The 22015-nt window shown below is 44.0% G+C and overlaps 2 protein-coding genes across 4 annotated transcripts; one reads left to right on the forward strand and one right to left on the reverse strand.

Moving 5' to 3' along the window:
- Positions 1 to 3092: 3092 nt before the first annotated feature.
- On the reverse strand, positions 3093 to 10616 carry WDR77 (WD repeat domain 77; the record flags this gene model as incomplete). Of its 3 annotated transcripts, none has more annotated exons than XM_084243094.1 (10): positions 3093 to 3246; positions 3826 to 3894; positions 4396 to 4504; positions 5126 to 5197; positions 5575 to 5629; positions 5744 to 5814; positions 8651 to 8700; positions 8994 to 9135; positions 10087 to 10272; positions 10502 to 10616. In XM_084243094.1, 10 exons carry the CDS (start codon positions 10614 to 10616, stop codon positions 3093 to 3095), a joined length of 1023 nt encoding a protein of 340 aa, XP_084099220.1. The 3 variants fall into 3 exon arrangements, with proteins under 3 accessions (XP_084099220.1, XP_084099219.1, XP_084099221.1); XM_084243093.1 differs by having other exon boundaries at positions 3093 to 3252; XM_084243095.1 differs by lacking the exons at positions 8651 to 8700; positions 8994 to 9135 and having other exon boundaries at positions 3093 to 3252.
- Positions 10617 to 10963: 347 nt separating this feature from the next.
- On the forward strand, positions 10964 to 21728 carry ATP5PB (ATP synthase peripheral stalk-membrane subunit b; the record flags this gene model as incomplete). Its single annotated transcript, XM_084241620.1, has 7 exons — positions 10964 to 11003; positions 11311 to 11347; positions 14891 to 15036; positions 17020 to 17183; positions 17548 to 17673; positions 21200 to 21379; positions 21651 to 21728. 7 exons carry the CDS (start codon positions 10964 to 10966, stop codon positions 21726 to 21728), a joined length of 771 nt encoding a protein of 256 aa, XP_084097746.1.
- Between the last annotated feature and the right edge of the window lie 287 nt (positions 21729 to 22015).

The raw sequence follows: 22015 nt of genomic DNA on the forward strand, positions 1-22015 counted from the left end.
GTAGATATTAGCCTTCATCTATATTTGCTCAGTGCACAAAGAGAGGATGTTCTGGCAGCTTTATATGTAACAACAAAAAAGTCCCAACTGATTGAGGGATCATTAGGAGAAAGTTATACATCAATACAAGGACCCTTTTCTTTTCCTTTTAAGCCAGGGGTTCTGAATCAGGCAAAATTTGCACCCCCAACTCCACCCCAGGGATAGTTGCCAATGTCCATAGACATTTGTGGTTTTCACATGGAGGAAGGGGTGGTACTGGCCCTAGTAGGCAGAAGCCATGGATGCTGCTAATCGTCCTGCAAGATACAAGATAGCCCCGCCCAGCGATGAAGCCCCTATCCAGTGCTGATAATGTAATAGCGTAATGGTGCCGAGGGTAAGAGGCCCTGGCTGCAGAATGACTCTAACTGTTGCCTTCTCATTCCATAGTAAACCGGAGAGCGGGTGTCTGCTCAAGCCTTAGAACACTGGATTAAAAGTGAAATAAACAACCCCATCTATTACAAAGTGAAGTCTTCACTTTAACATGCATGAGTCACCAGGGGAGCTTGGGAAAACAGAAATTCTGATTCAGTAGAGCTGAACATTCTGCATTTCTATCAAGTTCCAGAATACACTGCCCTGCTTGGAGGAACAAGAAACTCCTTAAACAATCAAATGATAAGCCAGACACAAAAGGACAAACACTGTGTGTGTGAACCCACTCCTAAGCAGAGCCTACAATAACCAAATTTGTAGACACAAAAAGTGGATTGGCGTCTATCAGGGGCTGAGGCAAGAGGGAGTCATTGTTTATCTGGCACAGAGTATCAGTTTGGGCTGATGGATGGTCATGGCAGTTGCACAATGTGAAGGAAATGAATGCTACTGCATGGTAGGTACACTGAAGATGGCCAAAATGGTAAATAATAAGACATACTTTTAGTTTCTCACAATATGAGAAAGTAACTAGAAGACAAATGAGGCTGGTTTGTCATGAGGTACCACGCCCCCACCGGCCGGGTCTGATGCTGGCCGCCTTTCTGTGGGGGGGTGGGTGTTGGGGCGCCTTGGTCAGTCCACCAAGCCGAACTGCTAAGCAAACTGAATTAGAGAATGGTCTTCAAGGGCCCCAACCATCAGCCAGTTTCTAACTCTAGTTGGAGGATTTCTGTGAAAGATAAGTTGCTTGTTAAAGAGCAGCGGAAAATGTCCATTTGAGACTGGAGTTTCTAATGCTTCTAGGCTCTGTGCTGCCAGAGGCGAGGTGTAGGTACAGCCAGTATCACAGCGGAGGGCGAACTCCATCTACCTTCACCGAGGGAATGTCAGCCACCAGTGGTGTTTGGCTCCCACCACAAAGTGAAAGGATGTTGTTTGAGGATAAAAAGCCTTTATTTACTGACCTTCAGACTTTTCATGATCTATTACATATATTGATCAGATAACTCACAAGACAAGGAGTTTTCAGAGTAAGATGAGGACTGTGTTAAACCCTATGCCAGATGATAAATAACTGGGGTCACAGACTATGTGTTATGTGGCTGTGATTGAAAACAAGTGCTAACCCCTCCTCAGTATCTCTAGATTATACTGGTTCCATGACTAAGGAGCAAAGAACAATTCCAGAATTGCCTGTTTCTGATGGAGATGCTAGTCCAGGTCCAAAACCAGTCTTCTAAGTGATGATAAGCTTGAAGTTTTTCCCTCTGGTAAGAATTTAAATGATCACACCCCCCCACCACCCTATTACCTCCTAAGAAGTGATAGTTAAAAACTTGAGGCTTTGTTTCCACCTCACCCCAAATCCAGTAGTACGTGTTTTCACTCAAGGGAGGGCAGAACTCACACTGGGTAAGGGGGAAGCATGGAAGCTTTACTTACAAATATTCTATACGTTTTCCTGTCTCAGTTTCATGATTTTAGCTGAACTCGCCAAGTCCAAAAACATGTAATTGACTGTATTTAGTTTCAGAACAATCAACATTTGACCTCTGTCTTCTAACTAGTGGTAGCCAAGTCCATCAACCAAGTAACTAAACATTAACCTTAAGTTCCAACTAGTTACACTGCGGAGGCAGGGGAATTACACATACAAAAGAGGGTGTAGGACTGAGACTCTGGTGACTTCCCTAAGTGAACTGTGTCTAAATACACACAACACACACATTTTAAAGACAGACTAACAAAGCCTGGACTTTTTATTTCACCAATCAGTATTTCTTATTCTCAAATGTTACATTTTAAAAACTTCAGAGTCCATAAAATACAGTCAGTCTTCCTGTATCCAGACAAAGGGGCCCAGAGGCAGGAGAGGCTAGGGCCCAGGCTATTTCGGATAGGGTATCAGACACTTCTCTCCAAGTCTGCATCGGTTGTCAGTTTAAGTAAACTAAAATGCCTTCCAGCTTGCCATCATCCCCAAACTGTCTTTGATGGCATCTATGGCAGAAAAACATTTCATCTCATATATACAACCTCAAGAGGGAGGCGGGGGGGAGGGGGTGGGGTGCTGGCAATACACAGGCACCAGTCAGTTTTTATTCAACCAGAAAATACACTTCTGATTCAGTTTAATGGCAAGGAGACACTTAAAACTGGCTCTGCCTCCAGGTGAGCTGGGCTGGATTTTTGTGAATGGAAGCTCTGCATATGATAGAAGTGAATCAAGCTCTATAAAAATATAAAATTGCTCCTATCTGTAGTATATGAGCTGCTTCCAACAATCCAGGGATGCCCACCCTCCATACCTCAGACATAGCCAATTCCTCGTGCACAGCTACAGAAGCGTAAAATCCTTTGGTAAACTTTTTTGGGGGCCAGAGGAATAGGCCTTGGGAAAGATGTGGGGTGGACTTTTTACCCACCCACCACCAAAAACTACGTAATACACAGACACTCGGAAACATGTACCTATCCATTTTCAAGAAGTTTTTCTTCCCTAGGACAACAGGACCCCAGAATCCAGCCTCCCCAAGCTGAGACCATGCCTATTAACTGCACAGTCTGGTCTAGCAACACACCGTGGGAGGCTGCCATGCTGTTTCACCAACTGAGAGGCCAGGGGAGTGGGCACTCGTGGGGGATTTGCTTTTTGTCTTAAATCTAAGCTACTCAGTGACACTCGCAGGTCCAGAAGCTGGCAGAGGTTCCGTGGGCACCATGTGATGGATGACCTGATGGTCCCAGCCCACTGTGGTTAGGAGGGAGTGGTTGAGGGGGGACCAAGTAGCATCTCTGACAAAGTCTCTGTGAGCTCGGCTTCTAAACCTAGGAGGGAAAAAAGAAAAAATGGGGCCTGGTGAGAGACAAGAGCAAAAAGCAGACTTGGAGAAGAAAGAAAACCCAACTCATCCAGGGAGATTCTTGGATGTGTTACAAGCACTGCACGGGACAGCAGTATGGCCCTGCACGGGACGGCAGCGCAGCTGTCCACTGAGGACTTCATCAGTCATCCAGTCCACTGCCCTCTTCACAGATGAAGAAATGACAGCTAGAGCGGGGGTAGTGATATGGGCCAGGATCTGGCAAAAGGGAATTATAATTCAGGTCCCCCGCCAGGTGCCTTTCACCCCAGAGCAGGTGGCGTTTCATGGCTGTCGCTCTTCACATGAAAAGGGCAGACTGGTCCCCTCTGGGACAGGGTTAGGATGTCAGAAATCCCACCCACCACCACCAACCTCCTCCACCAGGAAGAGAACTGGTGGTGAGCCAGTCCCAGGAACAAGGAGACACTCAACCGTGCACCTGTTCCCGTCACCTGGTACCATTTTCCAAGAGAAAAGGAACCAGCCACCTGCCGCCCCTCTTTGATCCTGCTCACAGGATTCCGGGGACACTTACACCTCAGAAAGGCCCGAGTCCAGCACGGCAAGCGAGCAGTCTTCACTGACAGAGGCCAGGAAGGGGGCGCTAGGAAAGGAGGGGGAAGGCTGTGAAAGGCGAAGGCCGTGGGCCCAAAGACAAAACCCTGACTGGGCGTCCCCAACCCCCATTCTGAACCAGAGGAAGTGGCTTGGCGACCACTCAAGTCCACATTGTAAGTTCCAAGGCAAGATGAGAGAAATGGAGCAAAGTCAGGTTGACAATCACTCCTGACCACTAACGTCCTATATGGCCCCACGCTGCAGCTTCAGCAATAACCCAACAACGCGGACTCTCCCAATGCACAGCCCACGAGAGGAATCACTTTGGGTGCTGAGCAGAAAGGAGGGCACATCTTAACCCTTAGCAGAAAGAAAACCACACAACCCCCAAAAGAACAATGGTCTAAGAGATTTCTGATGTTCTAAAATCTCAGCTGGAGCAGTGTCCGCTGGAAGGAATGATCTAAGCAGCGGATGCCCTGCCAACAGCAGCACCCTGCACTGTCCCCACCCCACCCAGCAGGCCCTTGATAGCAAAGAAGGGTACCTGTGTGGGGAGAACACCAGCCCAGTGACACACTGGGAGTGCACAGCAGAGCTGAGGGCGCAGCTCGTACTCTTGGTGTCCACAAGGGAGACAGTCCCATTCTCGTCGCCTAGAGAAGGAAGGGAACAGGAAAAGGGTCTCACAACCCAGGGCAGCGGCTGCTGGCTTCCACACGAAACTCTGGTTAAGGAAACGGGCTTTAAGGCCAGCCAGACCTGAATTTGAAAGCTAGTCCTTCACCTTGGACAAGTTAACAACCGTGAGTATCAGTTTCTCCTTTTGTAAGGTAGGGATAATTAGTCATTAGGCGGGTGGGAAATAAAAGTAATGGATACGGTAGTTATCACTTTACCCACAGGCTGCGTCACCCTGTGTACAGCCCCACGTCATCACCATGACAGCACCGCAGCCACCCACAGAAGAACAGGTGTCCCTGTACTGCAGAGCACTCCACTTGTTTTGTGGCCCACTGAGTGCTAGAAACACCCAGAATACAGGCGCCAGAGCAAACAATCAGGCATCAGATGTACCGGGGAAAAAGTCATCACTTTTTCCAAAGCAAAACTAGAGCCACGTGGGCCAGCCGCCTCTCCATCCCACCACAAGCACGGTTCATCCAGCGCCTGAGAGTGCTGACGAGGCCGTGCAGCTAGTCTGGAGTGTCAGGAGTTAGCTCTCTCCTGTCCTCCCGCTTCCGAAAGCCAACATGTAGTGCGGCACGCGGCCTCACCGAAGACGAAGACTTCGCTCTGCTGAGGATGCCAAGCCAGTGAGGTAGGAAGGTAGCCAGAGGCACTGCAGCCTGCAAAGGAGAGAACAGGGCTCAGCTTTTCAAATGCAGTCCCTCTAAATCCCAGGAGCACCTTTCTTTGGTTTTCTAAACCCTACGGCAGGGAGGGGTGTCTCATCCTTTTACCTGCATTTACCCAACAGCGTCCAGCCTTCTCTAGATGCTAGACATGGGTGAGTTTCAAGGACAAGGTATGACAACAGCAACACTGGCCTCTCTGTTCACCCATCAGGAAGTGTAAAGGAAGTTACCCACCCAAGACCCAACCCTCAGTGGGTAAGAGATGACGTCATATATGTGACAGTGACTGGGAACCTGGCATTTTGCCTTTGGCTCTGGCCAAGAAAGTCTCTTCCAGGAAAGGCCCCACCACTGACTCTCAGACTCACCCATCTGTGACGCGGGCTTGGGACAGCGGGTATCCCAGAGTAAAATTCTATTGTCCTAGAAGAAGAAACAGGAAAAGCGCTTCACAACTCGAAGCAACTGCTGGCCGTGGCACTGGCTTAGAGGATCTCAGAGCGGTCGGGGAGTGGGGAGAGAAGAGGCTGTACTCACCTCACTGCATGAGAGAAACACGGAGTCCTTGTGAGGGGAGGTGGCCACGCAGGTGACGGGCCCAGAGTGAGCTGTAAAGGAGAGAGAGGAACGTGACTACGAAGCTGAGAGCGTTTCCACCAAGGGGCAGGAGGAAGGTGTGAGGAACAGGCTGGTCTCAAGATACAACTTAGGAAATTTCATGAGAGGTTTTACATTAGACAAAACCCAAGGAGAGAGTTTGATGAATTTATAAAACCTAGAAGACTTGGGAATTCAATGAATTAGTGAAGACAACGAAAAAGAAGTTGGGGACGAGTGAGAACAGCGAAGGAATTTCAGAGTGAAGACATCCTGGGAGAGTTTCTGTCTGTAACACACCCACCTCCAGGGAGCATGAAAAATTTTTTAAGAGATTTCTGGACACTGAGACTTTTAAGGGAATCAAGGATTCCAGCTTTCTTTCCCAAAATTGGACTCGGCAGCTGCCTATAGCCTGCTAATGTTCCTTTCTACCTTTTCCTTCATTATCATCCTTCTGCCACTTTTCAGAAGGAACACATACCTCTCAGCCATTCCAAGTCTTACCATGGTACAAAGCACAGAAGTATAAAAACCCAAACTATAAAACAGAAGGTGCTCTCCTTTAAAACCAAAGAGCATAAAATTTATTATTAAAAAAAAAAAAAAAAAAAAAAAAAAAAGCCAAAGAGCAAAGAAAGCGAATCTGGGTAAAATCCAGCAAGGGGGCTGGCCCCATTTCAGCCACACCATAAACACGGGTGTGGTTCTAAGACTTAGCTGTTTCTAACATGAGAATTTTGAAAAATATGACATTTTGCATAAATTCTATGGGCTTAGTCTGCAAATACAAAATTTTGAAAAATATGAGGGAAACAAGTGTACATTAAGTGATATGGCCAGAAATTACCTTCTTTGCAACTGTTTTTTCTTTTAAGATTTATTTATTTATGCATACAAGAGCTGGGGTACAGGCCAGAGGTGCAGCGGGTGAGAGGATTCACCAGAGACAGAGGGGAAGCAGAACAAGCAGACCGACTGAAAAACACTGCTGAGGGGAGCAGCGGGTGAGACAGGAGGGGTCTGCCTCGCCATGTGGGTAGCTTGCTGGCTTGCCGGGGATTGAACTCATGCTGCAGAGGCTGCGGATTGCTTCACAGTGCGGTGTTCAACCCCTTGCACCACCAAGGAGGCCCTCTGCAACTATTTACACTTAAATTAGGTATCAATTTAAAAATGGGTGAAAGGGTAGTTTTTAACATTCTTTTACGAGGTCTACATGCTGAAACTTTTGAAGATCACCACTACTGGTCCATTATAGGCTGGGGAATCACTTTCTCTAAAGTCATTCCAGACTTCTGAGGCAGAGAATGAAGCTCTGTGCTGAGAAAGAAGACGGGTTTAACCACCTTTCACAGTTCCCTCAGAGCTTTAGTATCTGTGCAAAGCCAACACAATGAAAAGGAATTTATTGCTCACTTGAAAAAGGCAAAGCTCTGTGATAGCACCATGGCGGCATACAAAAGATGAATGATACATGGTTCCTCTGTCCTCAAAGGAGTTGGCATTCAGGGAGCAAGAGGGGAGTAGATTGGAGTAAGATAAACACAAAGAACTAACAAAAAAGGCTGAAAAGACAAAGTGCTGAAAAAGAATTAGCATTGGCCAGGAAAACATCATATGTCTAAGAAAAACAGGCAAGTATAGTAGTTCTCGGGCAGTGGCACCTTAACATCATTGCCTATTTGCCAGGGACCCTGAAGGCCCAGGGTGTGTATGTATTTGTGATTCTGCTTTGGCATATATCTGAACCATGTGCTCTGAAGCTGGATTTGGCAGAAAGATGCTTTGTCAGTGAGTGAACCAGGTGATCACCCAGCATTTGCACCTCTTAGCCACGCACACATCAATGCTCTGTACATTATCTTTGTGGAAATATGCTACCTTCATGAAGAGGCTCCCAAGATAAAATCCCCTGCTAGCGCTGTTAATGGGAGCAGAAAAATGCACATTAATAGAAGGTCATGGTTCCTGACAAAAAAAGCAAAAATTTTATGGAGGTGAACATTCAAAAGTTTAAGATTCCCAAGTTTCAGGGTTTACACTTACAGAATACCAAAGATAAGACTTGACTGGGTTTAGCTAGCATGGCATGTTTGAAGAGGGAGTGACAGTAAAAGGATCTGAATGCCAAGACAAGAAAATGACATTTCAATCTGCCAGTCACAAAAACTAAGTTAAGAACAAAGGCTCTAGGTGGAAAGATGAGATGTGTGCTCTGTAAGTGTGAGGTGAAGCTTGAAACTAAAAGGGAGCATGAGAACTGGAAAGGAAGGTCACTGAACAAATGGGGAAAGATGATAAGAACTTAGTGACCAATCAGTAATGGGGAAGCAGGGGGAGTGGAAGAGAACTGAGAGTTGAGTCCTGTGTGGCCAAGAAGGGGCTAAGTCATCGCAGAGAAACAGGAGCATGAAGAAAATGGCAAAGGATAGACACTGGAGCCTACTACTAGGCAGGAGAGCAAACTGTCGCTCCTAGTAAGCAAACTTCGGCCCAAAGACAAGAATAAAAATAAAACCATTGGGCCTCCCCTGGTGGCGCAACGGTTGAGCGCTGGGCTGCGAAGCTGCCTGAAGCTTCTGCAGCACTGGTTCGATCCCCAGCAGCCGGCGAGGGTCCCACATGGCACGCAGACCTCTCCTGCCGCCCACTGCTCCCCTCAGCAATGTATTTCACCAGTCTGCCTGTTCTGTTCCCCGCTCTGGCTCTGGTGAATACTCTCACCCTCCCGTGCTTCTGACTGTACCCAGTGCTTACATAAATAAATAAATAAATCTTTAAAAAATAATAATAATAATAATAACCATTAAGGCCAGGACTGAAAAGGAAAATGCAAGCACTCACCCCGGTATGAATTCAGTACCATCTGCTGAGCAAGGTCCCAAACTTTGATGCTAAAAAAGCAAAGGGAAACAAATACTTAATTTTGATGTATACCATCCACATCAAAAAAAACGTGTTCAAACAAGAACTTTCTTTAAACAGCATGTTCTATGCCTCTGCCCACTGGGCTTCTGCTATAATCTATTTCCATAGGAGATTGCAAAATCTCGAGGAAATCTTAGAAGCATATTGTAATCAGGAACTGGTTCTTACAATGAGCCTAAAACCTTAGTTAATGAGGCTGAGAACAGTAAAGACACGAAAAGGAGACTCAGAGACAGGAGAGACGAGAACAGGGACCCACCAGAAGTCTTTGCTACCGCTGACAGCTTGCGTGCCGGAGCTCAGGGCACTGACTGTAGACACGATGTCGTCATGCTCATACTTGCAGAACTTGCTCACAATGAGGGTCTCATTTTCATCCAGCTCCCACAATTCAACAGCACCTGTTGGGGTAGAATGGAGTGTAAGGGAAATGCACTTGGATTATATCAAGATAGTAACTCACTTTGAGGATTCAAGTTGTCCCTTGTCACACTGTGACTAAAGTAGCAGTAGCAAAGTTGCTTTTACAGGTATTTCTATAAAAACAAGTCCATGACATTAGAGGGTTGATTTAACTCCCAGGTCATTGGCTTTATGCTGGCATTACAATTAGATGAGGAAAGCAAGACAAAGACAGCAGCAAGATGGAACAGCTTGTAAAACCTATTATCCCACTTCTAGTAAGAAAACTGTGGAAAATAAGTCCCTAGGAGAAAAGAATGACATTTCCATAACTGCATGTGTAAGAATCTAGTGTGGTTAAACACTGCCAATTATTTATAGAATTGAAAAAAAAAGTTACAAAGTTTTTTTTTTTAATATTCTGAGTAAACTACTTGCACAATGACTGCCTAAGTACAGAAACCCTCAAAAAGTTGTGTTGAATGTGTAGTGTTTCAAACTCAACTTAATCTTCAGTGCCACTTGTATCCTTGCATGCAATACCTTCAATGCCCAAATTCTGATTTTTTTTTTTGGCTAAAGCTGAAACCATTGCTGAACCTGATGTTCAAAACAAAAGAAAGCAGAATAAAAACATTTAAGATGAAAAGAAATGGAAAGAGACAGGTAGCACAGGGAGGCTTCAGCATCATCTTTAAGATCAAGATTATCTTCGGCCTAGTTGGGGGATACACAGAAGAAAGTGTTTCCAATCCACTTTTCAGTTTTGTCATGAATTTTGCCAGAAATTCCCGCCAGGGCAATACAGAATCCAAAGAAAAGGTACTGCCCACCTGCACAGGAGTTCTCACGTGGGGTAACACCCTCGAGCTCCCCCAAGCACTGAGTATGGAAGGGACACCAAAGATTGAATGTGGCCCGACCTGTCCCCTGGCCTCCATTCCACTCACCTGAATCGGAAGCCACTAGGATACCTTTGTCCCCCACCCAGGCGAGGTCCGCCACGCCGGCCTCCGTCTGCACTCCAGCCGAGCAGAAACCTTCGTTGGGGGCAGCACAAGGGTCCTTGAAAAGCCAAAGGGAGCCAGCCCAGCAGCGGCCACTCAGGCTGGAGGCCCCGAGCAGGAGCGCCCCATCTAAGGGAGGTACAAGCTGTCAGCACGAGAGGCGGCAGGGCTCGTCTCCATGGCGACCGCAGGGCGCAGCACGCGGGCCGGGTCCGGATCCGAGCTCAGGAACAGCGGGCGGGGCTGGGGACCGAGCTCCGAGCGCGAGGCGGGGGCGGGCTGGCAGGGGGTGGGGGCCGGGCGGGGAGGGGCGCCCCGGGCCGGGATGAGGGGCTCCCCGGGCCGGGTCTCAGCTCACCCGACCGGTACCGCGCAGCCTCCAACTGTCGCTCCATACAGGCGGGCGCGTTCGGGGGCAGGTTCCACTCCCGGGCCGCCGGCGGCACTAGGGGAGCTGGGGTTTCTTTCCGCATCTCCACGGTTCCGAGTCCGATCCAGACCCAAACTGGACGCCGCGACCCAGGCCGCGCAGCCAAGCCCACGTGGTTCCCTCTCGGCCTCCGCCCCTCTCGGGAGGCTGGACACGCTACATCTCGCGAGACCGCGGCTGCCGGCCCCGCTGCTGCCCTCAGGCAGTGGGTGCTCGGGGCGCCGCGCCTCTTCTCGCGAGAACAGAAAAAACCCGAACCCAAGTTGGTGGCCAGAGGGCGCCCCGTTCTCTTCTCGCGAGACTTGCGAGCGACCATCTTGGTCCTGCCCCTGACAGAGTCTCTTGTTGGGGTCACCGGGACGCGAAGACTCCCCTGGACCGCCGCTGACCATGCTGTCCCGGGTAGTACTTTCCGCCGCCGCCGCAGCGGGTAAGAGGTGGAGATTCTGGCCAGGGCAGTCGGAGTGAATATGAAAACACGCGTCTAGGGCTGCGGGGAGAGGGCGGGGGAGGGGCAGGAGAAAGGCGCCGGGAGCCGGGGCCCGAGCGGCGGGGGGGTTGGGGGGGGGACAGCGCCGCCCGGAAAGTGGGCGCGGGGCTCGGGGGCGCGAGTGCATGGTTCTCGCGGGCAGACCCTGCGGGTGCAGCGTCCCAGGGCGCAGACGCCGCGGGGGCCGTGGAAGGGACAGCTCATTTCACCTTGACCTTGCTGACCGGCGCCTTCTGTACGTTTGCAGCCCCCTCGCTGAAGAACGCAGCCCTTCTCGCCCCGGGGTAAGTGTGAGGGGTGCTGTACTCCCCCAGTCCTGGTTTTATCGCTTTCCTTCACTGCTCGGTAACCTCCGCTTAGCTTTAGGTCAGCAGTGACCTTTCTTTAAGTAATTTGGGACGCTTGAAGTCTCATTTCAAACTCTTGTGCTCCTGTAACAACCTACCTGCAACCTCGTCGTGTCCCCCAGTGAGAAAATTAAGAGGGTAAGTGATGTGTTCTGACTAAACTAGGGACAGGTTTTGTGTCTTTTAAGCCCTTCTTCTCTCCTGGGTGACCTTCAGCTAAGCACAGCTGCCACTGCCTTAATCTGAGTTACTAGATTGCACACCCGACAAGTTTTGTTAATAACACAGTGAAGCATTTTTTTTTTTTCAGTCTGTCTCCCAGATTGTAACTTTCGCTGCCAGATTATTAGAATCAGAGAACTCATTTGATTCAGTAAATGTTTGTCATGTCTCTCCCGCATAACCAAAGGTACAGAATTGAGTAGAGCTAGTAGCTGCCTTCATGTAGCTCAGACAGGAGGAGGAATCTATAAAGTAGTGGTTTAGAGTGAGGCTCCAAAGTTAAGAGCAGGGCACACCTGGCCGGATCTGCTTACAAGCTGTGTCACCTCAGTTTCCTCATCTGCAAAATGGAAATTAATAGTCCCATTGTGGGTTATGAAAAGTACAGGCTTAATTCTCTAAATGCAGTGCTTGATACATAGTAAATGTTAGTACCTGTTATTAATATTACTTCATAAAGCATGTCCATTTTCTTTGGGAGTACTCCTTTTTATTTCTATCCTTAGGCCTAAACTTGGTAAAATTTGATTACTAACCTCTGTTTTGAGAAAGTGAATTTAACCTGTCATTAATTTTTGTGCACGCAATAAAGTGAGGCTGTAATTGGCTGTTTGTGATTTACAAGAAAAAGAAAATTCCATACAGATATGAAAACAAATCATCTTAATTCAGTCAATAAGTACAATAACTACATACAAGATTCAAGGAACATCCTTGATTTACCCCCCCCCCCCCCATTCGATGCCTAATGCAACAAGGCTCTCCCTTCACATTATATTTGGATTCTGGCCACTTCTTCCACTTACTACTGGAGTGTGACCCACCAACAATTTTCACCTATTTTAGTAGTGTGTTAACAAATTTCCTTAATTCTCTGTTCTTTTCCCGTTATAGCCCATTCTCACAGAAGCCAGAGTCCCCTAAAGCCCTTCTGAGTCCCCCATCCTACTTGAATTAAAATACAAACTTAACCATAATCCAGAAAACCCAACATAAGTTGATCCCATCCTCTCTCTTGACTTGTCTTCTGTCCCTTTTTTAGCCCATTCACCAGCTGACCTGGTCTAATTGCTGCTTCTGGAAGCCGCCACGCTTGTTGCTGGGGTCTCTGACTTGCCCTTTTCTCTCTGCAGCTGATGGGCTCCAATTTACTTGACCTTCTACCAAATAAGCCCACCCGCAAATCCTTTGCTCCCCATCCCCTTACTTGCTCCATTTTTCTTCATCATGTAGTTGTCTGAAATGGTGTATGGCTAGAATATGCCCACACTTCCCACACCCCCATTATATTGAAGGCTGGGACGTTGTCTGCTCATTGCTCAGCTTCCCGTGTCGGACTTAAGTAGAAAGCAAGTGTTTTGAATAAATGTTACCCCAGGATTGGAAAGGCCTTTATAAATAAGGTTGTGCATGAGAAGTTCTGTAGGCTATTGGGCTTGACAGTCATTAAATGAAAGGAGAAGGCAATGGGCCTCCCTGGTGGCGCAGCGGTTGAGCGCCGGGTTGCGAAGCTGCCATCGGCCTCTGCGGCACCGGTTCGATCCCTGGCTGCTCCCCGGCCACCGGCGAGGGTCCCACATGGCGCGCAGACCTCTCCTGCCACCCGCTGCTCCCCTCAGCAGTGTACTTCGGTCCTTCTGCCTGTTCTGCTCCCCGCTCTGGCTCTGGTGAATTCTCTCACCCTCCCGCGCTTCTGACTGTACCCAGTGTTTGTATAAATAAATAAATAAATCTTTAAAAAAAAAAAAAAAAAAAGAAAGGAGAAGGCAGAAGGAGCAGCATGAGGCATGTTTTTGGTTTTTTGTTTGTTTTTGAGAACTGTAAGTAGTTTCATATGGTTGGAGGAAGGAGAATGAAGGAAGATATGATTATCAAATGTGACAGGTGCTGGATCATGTATGCCGTATTTACTAGTTTGTGTTCTGTGGACAGAAGAGAGCCTCTTGAAGAGTGTTAAAATGAAACTTGCATTTTGGCCAGTGTGGAGGTAGCTGGGTTTAAGTAGTTTTTGAGGAGAAGCAGGGACAAGTTTTGGATTATTAACTAGTTGAGGCAAGAAAGGATAAGGACTTGAACTGAGACAACCAAAGGGGGAGAGAATTTGTGTGTGTGTAAAGCAGCTTCTCTAATGCTGTAAATTAAATCAGTGGTTTCAACCTGGGACAGTTTTGTCCTCTAGGGACCACTTAGCAAGTCTAAAGATGTTTTTGGCTGTCACCACTGATGGGAGGGAGGATGTTGCTAGCATTTGGTGTATAAAGATCATCGTTGGGATACTGCTAATTTTTCTCAGGACACAGAACAGCCTTCTACAGCTAAAAATGCTACTTTAATACAATAATGGTTAACGAATCCACAGTAATATAGCATAATAGTTCAAGCCTAATAATGGTAATAGCAGGTTCTCAATACATAGTTGTAGACAGAATAAGTTTGTCCCTATATTTAGAGCATTGGCTTCTAAAAACCTCTTTTTTTGTAGCAAAAACAGAAAGCTTCTTGTGGTGGACAGTCAGGACTATGCATCAACTGGAGATGTTTAACCCAGATATGCGAACGTTATGTAGAAAATTAAAATAAAATTAGAACCAATTGCTAGAGGTTTTGAGGATGTACATAGTAGCATTTCATTTCAAAGATGAACATTAGAGCTACTCAGCCCTGAAAAGGCCGGTTTCACATTGCAACTTTAGCCCTGCATCACAGAGAATATTCAAAAAGGTCAAAGTTCTTACCATCAAGGTGCACGTGACATACTGGACATGTTATACTGACCGTTTACATAGGACTTTATCCTGCCAAGCACCCTTCCCAATTTTTTGCATATATTAATTCAAGTAATACACATGGACCTATAAATAATATCCTTTATTCCCACTTCATTTAGAGAAATCTGAGATTACAAAAGCTTGAGTTACTTAAAGTGGCAAGACTGGGATTTGAACCCGGATTGCGGAGTCTGTGTGTTCTTAAATATTTCTGTGCTGATAATAGACATGCAGAGTGCTAGACAGATGACCTATGAGACTTTTAGAAGGGGTTGCAGTATTGGGTAGAAGGTTACGTACAGTTCTGTGTAACTCATTTGTTCTTGTCACACACATAATTATTGGACACTAACCTTCCTATTCTTAGTCTGCACCCTTTCCATCAGAAATCATCTTAGTCTTCATCCCAGGTAGTTGTTTCTGTTGATTGTTCATATGTTGTTTTCTCTTTAAAGAGTAGGCTTTAAATTTGTAAAATTGCTACCTATAGGGCATTGCAAGCAACGAGAATCTTTCACACGGGGCAGCCATGTCTTGCACCTGTACCACCTCTTCCTGAATATGGAGGGAAAGTTCGTTTGGGACTGATCCCTGAGGAATTTTTCCAGTTCCTTTATCCTAAAACCGGTGTAACAGGTGAGTATTTACCCATTGTTGGATAGTATATTTGGGTGGTATGGTTTGTGTTAACCTAGGATTTTAGGAGCCTCTCACCTCTTTCATATATGCCATATATGTCAAGTCAACTGTTTTTAAAAGGATGTTGTGCAATAGAGTCAATATAACAGTTGATTTGAGTCCTCTAATTTGTCTTACATAAATATGTTTGGGATTTTAAACTTGATTTTATTGCATCGTCTCCATTTGTTGATAGACCACATTTATTGAATTACCTCCTCTGCCATGCACTGTTGGAGGGATAGAATGGTGAACTAAGGTGTAGTTGTAGAAGTACTATGTAGAATAAACAACAAAGAAATAAGTAACCGTGTAATATACTATCAGTAATATATATATATGATAACCAATTCAAATTTGATAACCATATATCTGTCAGTTATATATGTATGTATATATATATGAATTAAAGTCAGGTGTACACTATTACTTTGTACATATAAGTACAAAAAAAGGAATTGGGCCATATTTATCATTTTTCCCCTTTTTAAAGAGGTATAAACTGTTCTGAAACCTTGTATTTTTACGATGCATTATGTTTTCACTTATGTTACTTAATTGTTAAATGGGCCCATGAGACATTTTTATTACACAGAAGAACTAGAAAACAAAGAATGTGCTAAGATTTATTCTCTCATTGGTGATTGAGTTGGATTTGAACCTAGTCCTCCAGTTAAGTCTAATGTTCTTTCTACTACACACACTGCCTTTCTTGCTATAGCCAAATACCATGAAACATTGGAAGTCAAAAGTTTTTTCTAACCCTAATGTAGCATTTCCCTACACCTGAAGTTATGAGAAATGGTATAGTCCTCAGATCTCCATAAATGATAAAAATGTTACATATTAAAATTTTGTTTTTTCTTTATTTGAAAATCACATTTAATATTTATATATTGAAAGCAAATAAAAAAACTATTAAAACTGAAAAATTCTAAGAAAAATATATTTGAGATTCTAGCCCTTTTATTCTTATACTACATCCCAACATCCTTTGTTACTAGTATTGTTGAGAAACACTGGATAATAAAGTCCTGCTTTTTTTTTTTTTTTTTTGGGGGGGGGCATAGAAGAACTGGGGTGTGGGCCAGAGGTACGGGGTGTGAGAGGATTCCCCAGAGACAGAGTGGGAATCAGAACAGGCAGGTCTACTGAAATACATTGCTAAGGGGAACAGCGGGCGAGACAGAAGAGGTCTGCCATGTATGGGTTAGCTCCCTGGCCAGGGATGGAACTCAGGCCCTAGGCCACCAGGGAGGCCCAAGGCTTGCTTTTCCCCTGCTGACTATCTCGTGATATCCCAGAGGAAAATCTTAAGGAAATAGAAATGATGGTTTATGTCCTTTCGAACTCTGGCCTGAAGAAAGAAAAAGATAACCTAATAATTAGGTACAACAGAAAATGAAAATTCTGATATTTAATTCTTCCTTTCATGTACATACTACTTTACAGTTGTTCTGTGCTTATTGCCAGTGTCAGGTTCCTATTCAATAAAAATAAGCAAGAGTAGAGCAATTTTATCCTGACTAATGTTCCCATTCAGTAAGTAGTATGTTTTGTACAAATTACTTAGGAAGTAATTGGCACCTTGGAAGTAATTGGCACCTTTTTAGAATTGTTCCTGTTTGTTGAGCAATTGTGACGGGCGTACACACACATGCATTGTTTCTCAATTTCATCAACCCTGTGAAGAAGAACAGAACAGACTGTTCCCATTTACAGAGGAGGAAACTAAGCTAGTTGTGTACATGCTCAGTTTCTTTTAAGATAGAGTCAGATTTTGTTGTTCTTTCTGTTTTATACTGCTTCTCAACTCAGTGTTTTGTGAACCTGATGATTTTTAGTTATCAGATAATTCTGCCTTCAATTAATCAAATATGGAAGTATCTTCTCCTTTTAGACATACCAGATCCATCGTAAAATAACTCTTTCTTCTTTTAGGACCCTATGTGCTCGGAACTGGACTGATCTTGTATTTTCTGTCCAAGGAAATATATGTGGTTACCCCAGACACCTTCTCTGCCATATCAACAATAGGGTTGCTTGTCTTCATGGTTAAAAAATACGGTGCTTCTATTGGGGAATTTGCTGATAAACTCAATGAGGTAAGAACCATAAACCTTATATTCTATTTTAGACCATAATAGAAGCATCAGGCCATCAAGTGATATCTATATATATGAGTGTTGGGGAAATAGCATATAAAAATGAATGTAATTATGAAGATTATAATTATGTGTTAATATTTGTTACCAAAAAATCTACCAGACTTTCTCTAGTTTTTCCATAACTGCTCATTCAACAGATACAGCTTAGTTACTATGGGCAGTTTTTGGGGTTGTTTTTTTTTTTAAGTTTGTGCATTGCATTAGATGTGTGTTTTCTTGTGGGAGTTTTGATTAAGCATAAAATAAATTTTATTAACCTTAATGCCTTCACTGATCTTTATGATAAATATCATAATTGCAGCAAAAAATTGCCCAACTAGAAGAGGTCAAACAGGCTTCCATCAAGCAAATCCAGGATGCTATTGAGATGGAGAAGTCACAGCAGGCCCTGGTTCAAAAACGCCATTACCTTTTTGATGTCCAGAGGGTAGGTTTCAGAACTTTCTAAAGAGAATGAAATTACTCACTTGTGTGCACTGGAAACAAATATTTAGGCTTTCTTAAGAGAAATGGCTGAATAGATTGAACATATTTTATTTAGAAATGAAAATTTGGATCGGAATTGGTAATTATGGCAATTTAAACATTTCAGATCATTAAGTGAATAAAAAATTATAATGTCTAAAATGAGAAATAGTAAGTTATAAAAGAACACACTTTGGATCCACACAAAAGGAAAATAGTCATTAAGTTATAGCTGATTAAGAAATGGCAATCACCGTGTGATGCCATAGGTGAAATACATGCTTCTTCTAAGAAAATCTGATCCTTGCATTTCAAATTCACAAAGTACTAGAGGTATATGGTCAAAGCAAATTAAAATTCTAAAACAGGCCTCCCTGGTGGCGCAAGGGATTAGGATACAACCTATGAGGCTGTCCGCAACCAATGCAGCATGAGTTTGATCCCCGGCCAGGAAGCAACCCACATGGCGTAGCAGACCTCTCCTGACTAGCCCACTGCTCCCCTCAGCAGTGTACTTCGGTCAATCTGCCTGTTCTGTTCCTCACTCTGGTGAATCCTCTCACCTCTGGCCTGTACCCTAGTTCTTGTATGCATATATAAATAAATCTTTAAAAAAAAAAAAAAAAGATTCTAAAACATTTAGTTTCTGAAACAACTTTAAGAACACGTTCAAGTACTTTACTGTTATTTGCTTTGAACCCAGTACTTTATGCCTTCTAAAGAGAAATGTTGTCATATTTAATTTTTTTGTTACAGAAGCAACTATGAAATGAGAAATTGTGTGTGACGATAATGTAGTGTCTGAAGTATTAAAAATTTAGGCCTGTGTTTCTGTGTTTGGTTTCAGTACCACATATATCAGAGTTATCCGTTATGCAGGTTTCTGAACCCGTTGTAAGACTTTTGAAATAAGAACATTTGTTAGAAGCTGTCTAAAAATATTTTAATACAGATTCTTTAAAGATTCTCCCCCACTTAAAGATTCTTAAGCACATAAATTTTTGAAGACTTCAGAAATCTTAAAGCCTTTTTCCATGCATCTTTAGGTTACAATTGAAGATTTCCTGCCTCATAAATAATATTTACACACAAACAAGATCTGGCTTCTGAAGATGTAGCTTTTTCATAAGTATCAAATAGCCATTAAAACAGGTGTTTATGAAATATTTGTTTAAAGCTATTCATTGAGTTTTTCCTGTGTGGAAATTAGTCAAGCAGGGTGCTAAGAATACACCAGAGAACAAAAGAAAGTATCTGCTTTCATGAGGTCTCCTTTCCAGCCAGATGTTGAGAGGGCAGAAAATAAGTAGAACAACTATGAATGTCACCTGATAACAATTGCTATGTAGAACAATAAACTAGGGTTAAGGAAAAAGAAATTTTAGGAGCTAGAAATTAATTTTTGATTGGGCAGGTTGGGCCTCTAATAGGATATTTGAAGAGATTTGAAGATGTGATAGTGCAAACTGGCTTTTCAGAGAAATAGTATTCAATACAGAGGAAAGAACAAGTATGAAGGCCTTAAATCTGGGAAAATTTGGAAGCTTGCTTAGTATAATGAAGGAAAAGCAAGGAAGCCAGTGTAGCTGAAGTAGAATGAATGAGGGAGAAGAAAGGTGAGCAAAGTAGAGGGACTAAACCAGTCATCGGCTTCTGTGAGGGCTTTGACTTCTCAAAATGGGAGCAAAAGTTATTGAAGCTTTTGAGCAGTGGAGTGATGTGATCTCACCTGACTTGCTGCAGGTAGCCCCTGGACTTGTATGCTGTGGTTTGAAATGCCTATTTGTTAGCCAAGTGGAGATGTTGAATAGGCCATTGGATGTAGATATGAGTCTAGATTGATGGAGAGAATTCCGGCCTGTAAGTTTGGAAGTCCTGAGCTTATAGGCAGCACTTACAGCCGTAAAAATGGCACATAGGGAACATGGGTTAAAAATTCCCTACTTATGGGCCTCCCCGGTGGCACAGTGGTTGAGCGCTGGGTTGTGAAGCTGCCTACAGCCTCTGTAGCGCCGGTTCGATCCCCGGCTGCTCCCCGGCCACTGGAGGAGGGTCCCGCATGGCGCACAGACCTCTCCTGCCGCCCGCTGCTCCCCTCAGCAGTGTACTTCGGTCCTTCTGCCTGCTCTGCTCCCCGCTCTGGCTCTGGTGAATTCTCTCACCCTCCCGCACTTCTGACTGTACCCAGTGCTTGTATAAATAAATAAAAATAAATCTTTAAAAAAAAAATTCCCTATGATCAAGTAATGAAAGGCCTAAGAATTTTTCGATAGGGTTTTGCAAAATGGAGATTCCTGGTGACATTGTAAGGGCTATTTTAGTAAAATGATTGGAATAGTTTGAAGAAAAAAATGGAAGGAAGGCAATTGGAGTTACATTATAGACAACTGTTTGTCAACAAGTTTTACTGTGATGGTGGGCACATAATTAGCAACTAAGGAAGGTAAGATGTAGGAATCAAGAGATTTTATTTTTAAAGATGGAAAGTGTGATCACATGTTACCATTTGATAGAAGTTAGTAGAGAGAGAAAAATTGATGCAAGAAATGGGGGCTGCAATTAACTGGAGTGATGTTCTTTAGTAGGCCATAGTTCAGAAAGAAAGGCAAAGTAGAGGAGTGTGAATTCAGATAAATTGGTAGTGGTAGAAAATCTCTTTTGCTTGCTTTTTCTCAGTGAAATAGCATTAGGATCATTTGCTGAGCTGTATAATCAAGGAGATAATAGAGATTTGAGGAGAAGGAAGCAAAAGAATGAATGGACTAAAGAAAGTACTTGAAAGTATAAAGGATCTACTTTAGGTTATTATCTCAAGCTTTCATAGTTAACAGACAGACCTATAATGATTCTCACCACAGACTAACATGACAGTATCCTTGCCACCACTAGTAACTCAGTATTCTGGAGAATAGTAGTTAATACTAGAGAAAAGAAAGAAATAAGAGGTATAAAAATTAGAAAATAAAGGGTGAAGTGACCTGTTTATGTACCTAAAAACGTTATGGATTACCTGACTATATACCTGGAAAACCTAAGAGTATAAACATACTGTTAAAATAATACAGTAAGCTGGGAGATTTATTATTTACTACATATACTTTTTTTTAAAGATTTATTTTTATATAAGAACCGGGGTACAGGCCAGATGCACGGGAGGGTGAGAGGATTCACCAGAGACAGAGCGGGGAACAGAACAGGCAGACTGACGAAATACACTGCTGAGGGGAGCAGCGGGCGCAACAGGAGAGGTCTGCTTCACCATGTGGGATTCTCGCAGGCCGGCCAGGATTGAGCCTGCACCACCAGGGGAGGCTCTTTACTACATATACTTTAAACAAAATTTTACTACATACATTAGGATTCTTTTGCAATATGCATGTGTTACCTATTCATATTAAGCTTTTAAAATTGCATAAGATACCAGAGTGGTGAAGGAGTAGTGATCTTCCAACTCTAAGCAGTTTTCATCACTCTTAATTTCACTTCAGAATAACATCGCTATGGCCTTGGAAGTCACTTACCGGGACCGGCTACATAGAGTGTACAAGGAGGTGAAGAACCGCCTGGACTATCACATCTCTGTGCAAAATATGATGCTTCGGAAAGAGCAGGAGCACATGATAAACTGGGTGGAAAAGCACGTGGTGCAGAGCATCTCTGCACAGCAGGTATCTGATATGTTGAAGCTTCTGGAGTTATGCTTATGTTCCTCTTAAGCAGCTGCTGATGCTGTTGGGATAGGACTTGCCAGCAAGGATTCTTTGGCCTTGAGACAGTGATGTGTCCTTGGTTCAAATTTCTGGGCAATGGCAACGAAAGAGAGGCTGTGAGGCTGCCATGGTGTCCCTGTTGTTGTAGGAGGTGTCCGTTAGAATTACTGTGTTTATGCTTTTCCATTATTTGAAACGGTCTAACCAGATTTCTCTTTCTTTATCACAGGAAAAGGAGACAATTGCTAAGTGCATTGCAGATTTAAAGCTGCTGGCAAAGAAGGCTCAGGCACAGCCAGTTATGTAAATGTGTCTATCCCAATTGAGACAGAAACAGCTGACTGACTACTGGAAACGGGTCTGTGTGACAGAATCTCTCTGTATTGCTGTCTGCTGAAGTTACAGTTTATCTTTCCTAAAAATGAAGACGTTCTTGAGTCCACATATTGAGAAAATTCAAACAATCTGTTGGCCAGTGAGATGTTTCTCATCCTTGCTCTGCATTTTGAGTCGTTCCATGATTACTTTTGAATAAGCAGTTTGCTTTTTAATAAAATTTGGTACCTGACTAAAAATTACCACATCATAGTTAAA

Source organism: Talpa europaea (assembly GCF_964194135.1).
Source record: "Talpa europaea genome assembly, chromosome: 9".
Taxonomy (NCBI): Eukaryota; Metazoa; Chordata; class Mammalia; order Eulipotyphla; family Talpidae; genus Talpa; species Talpa europaea.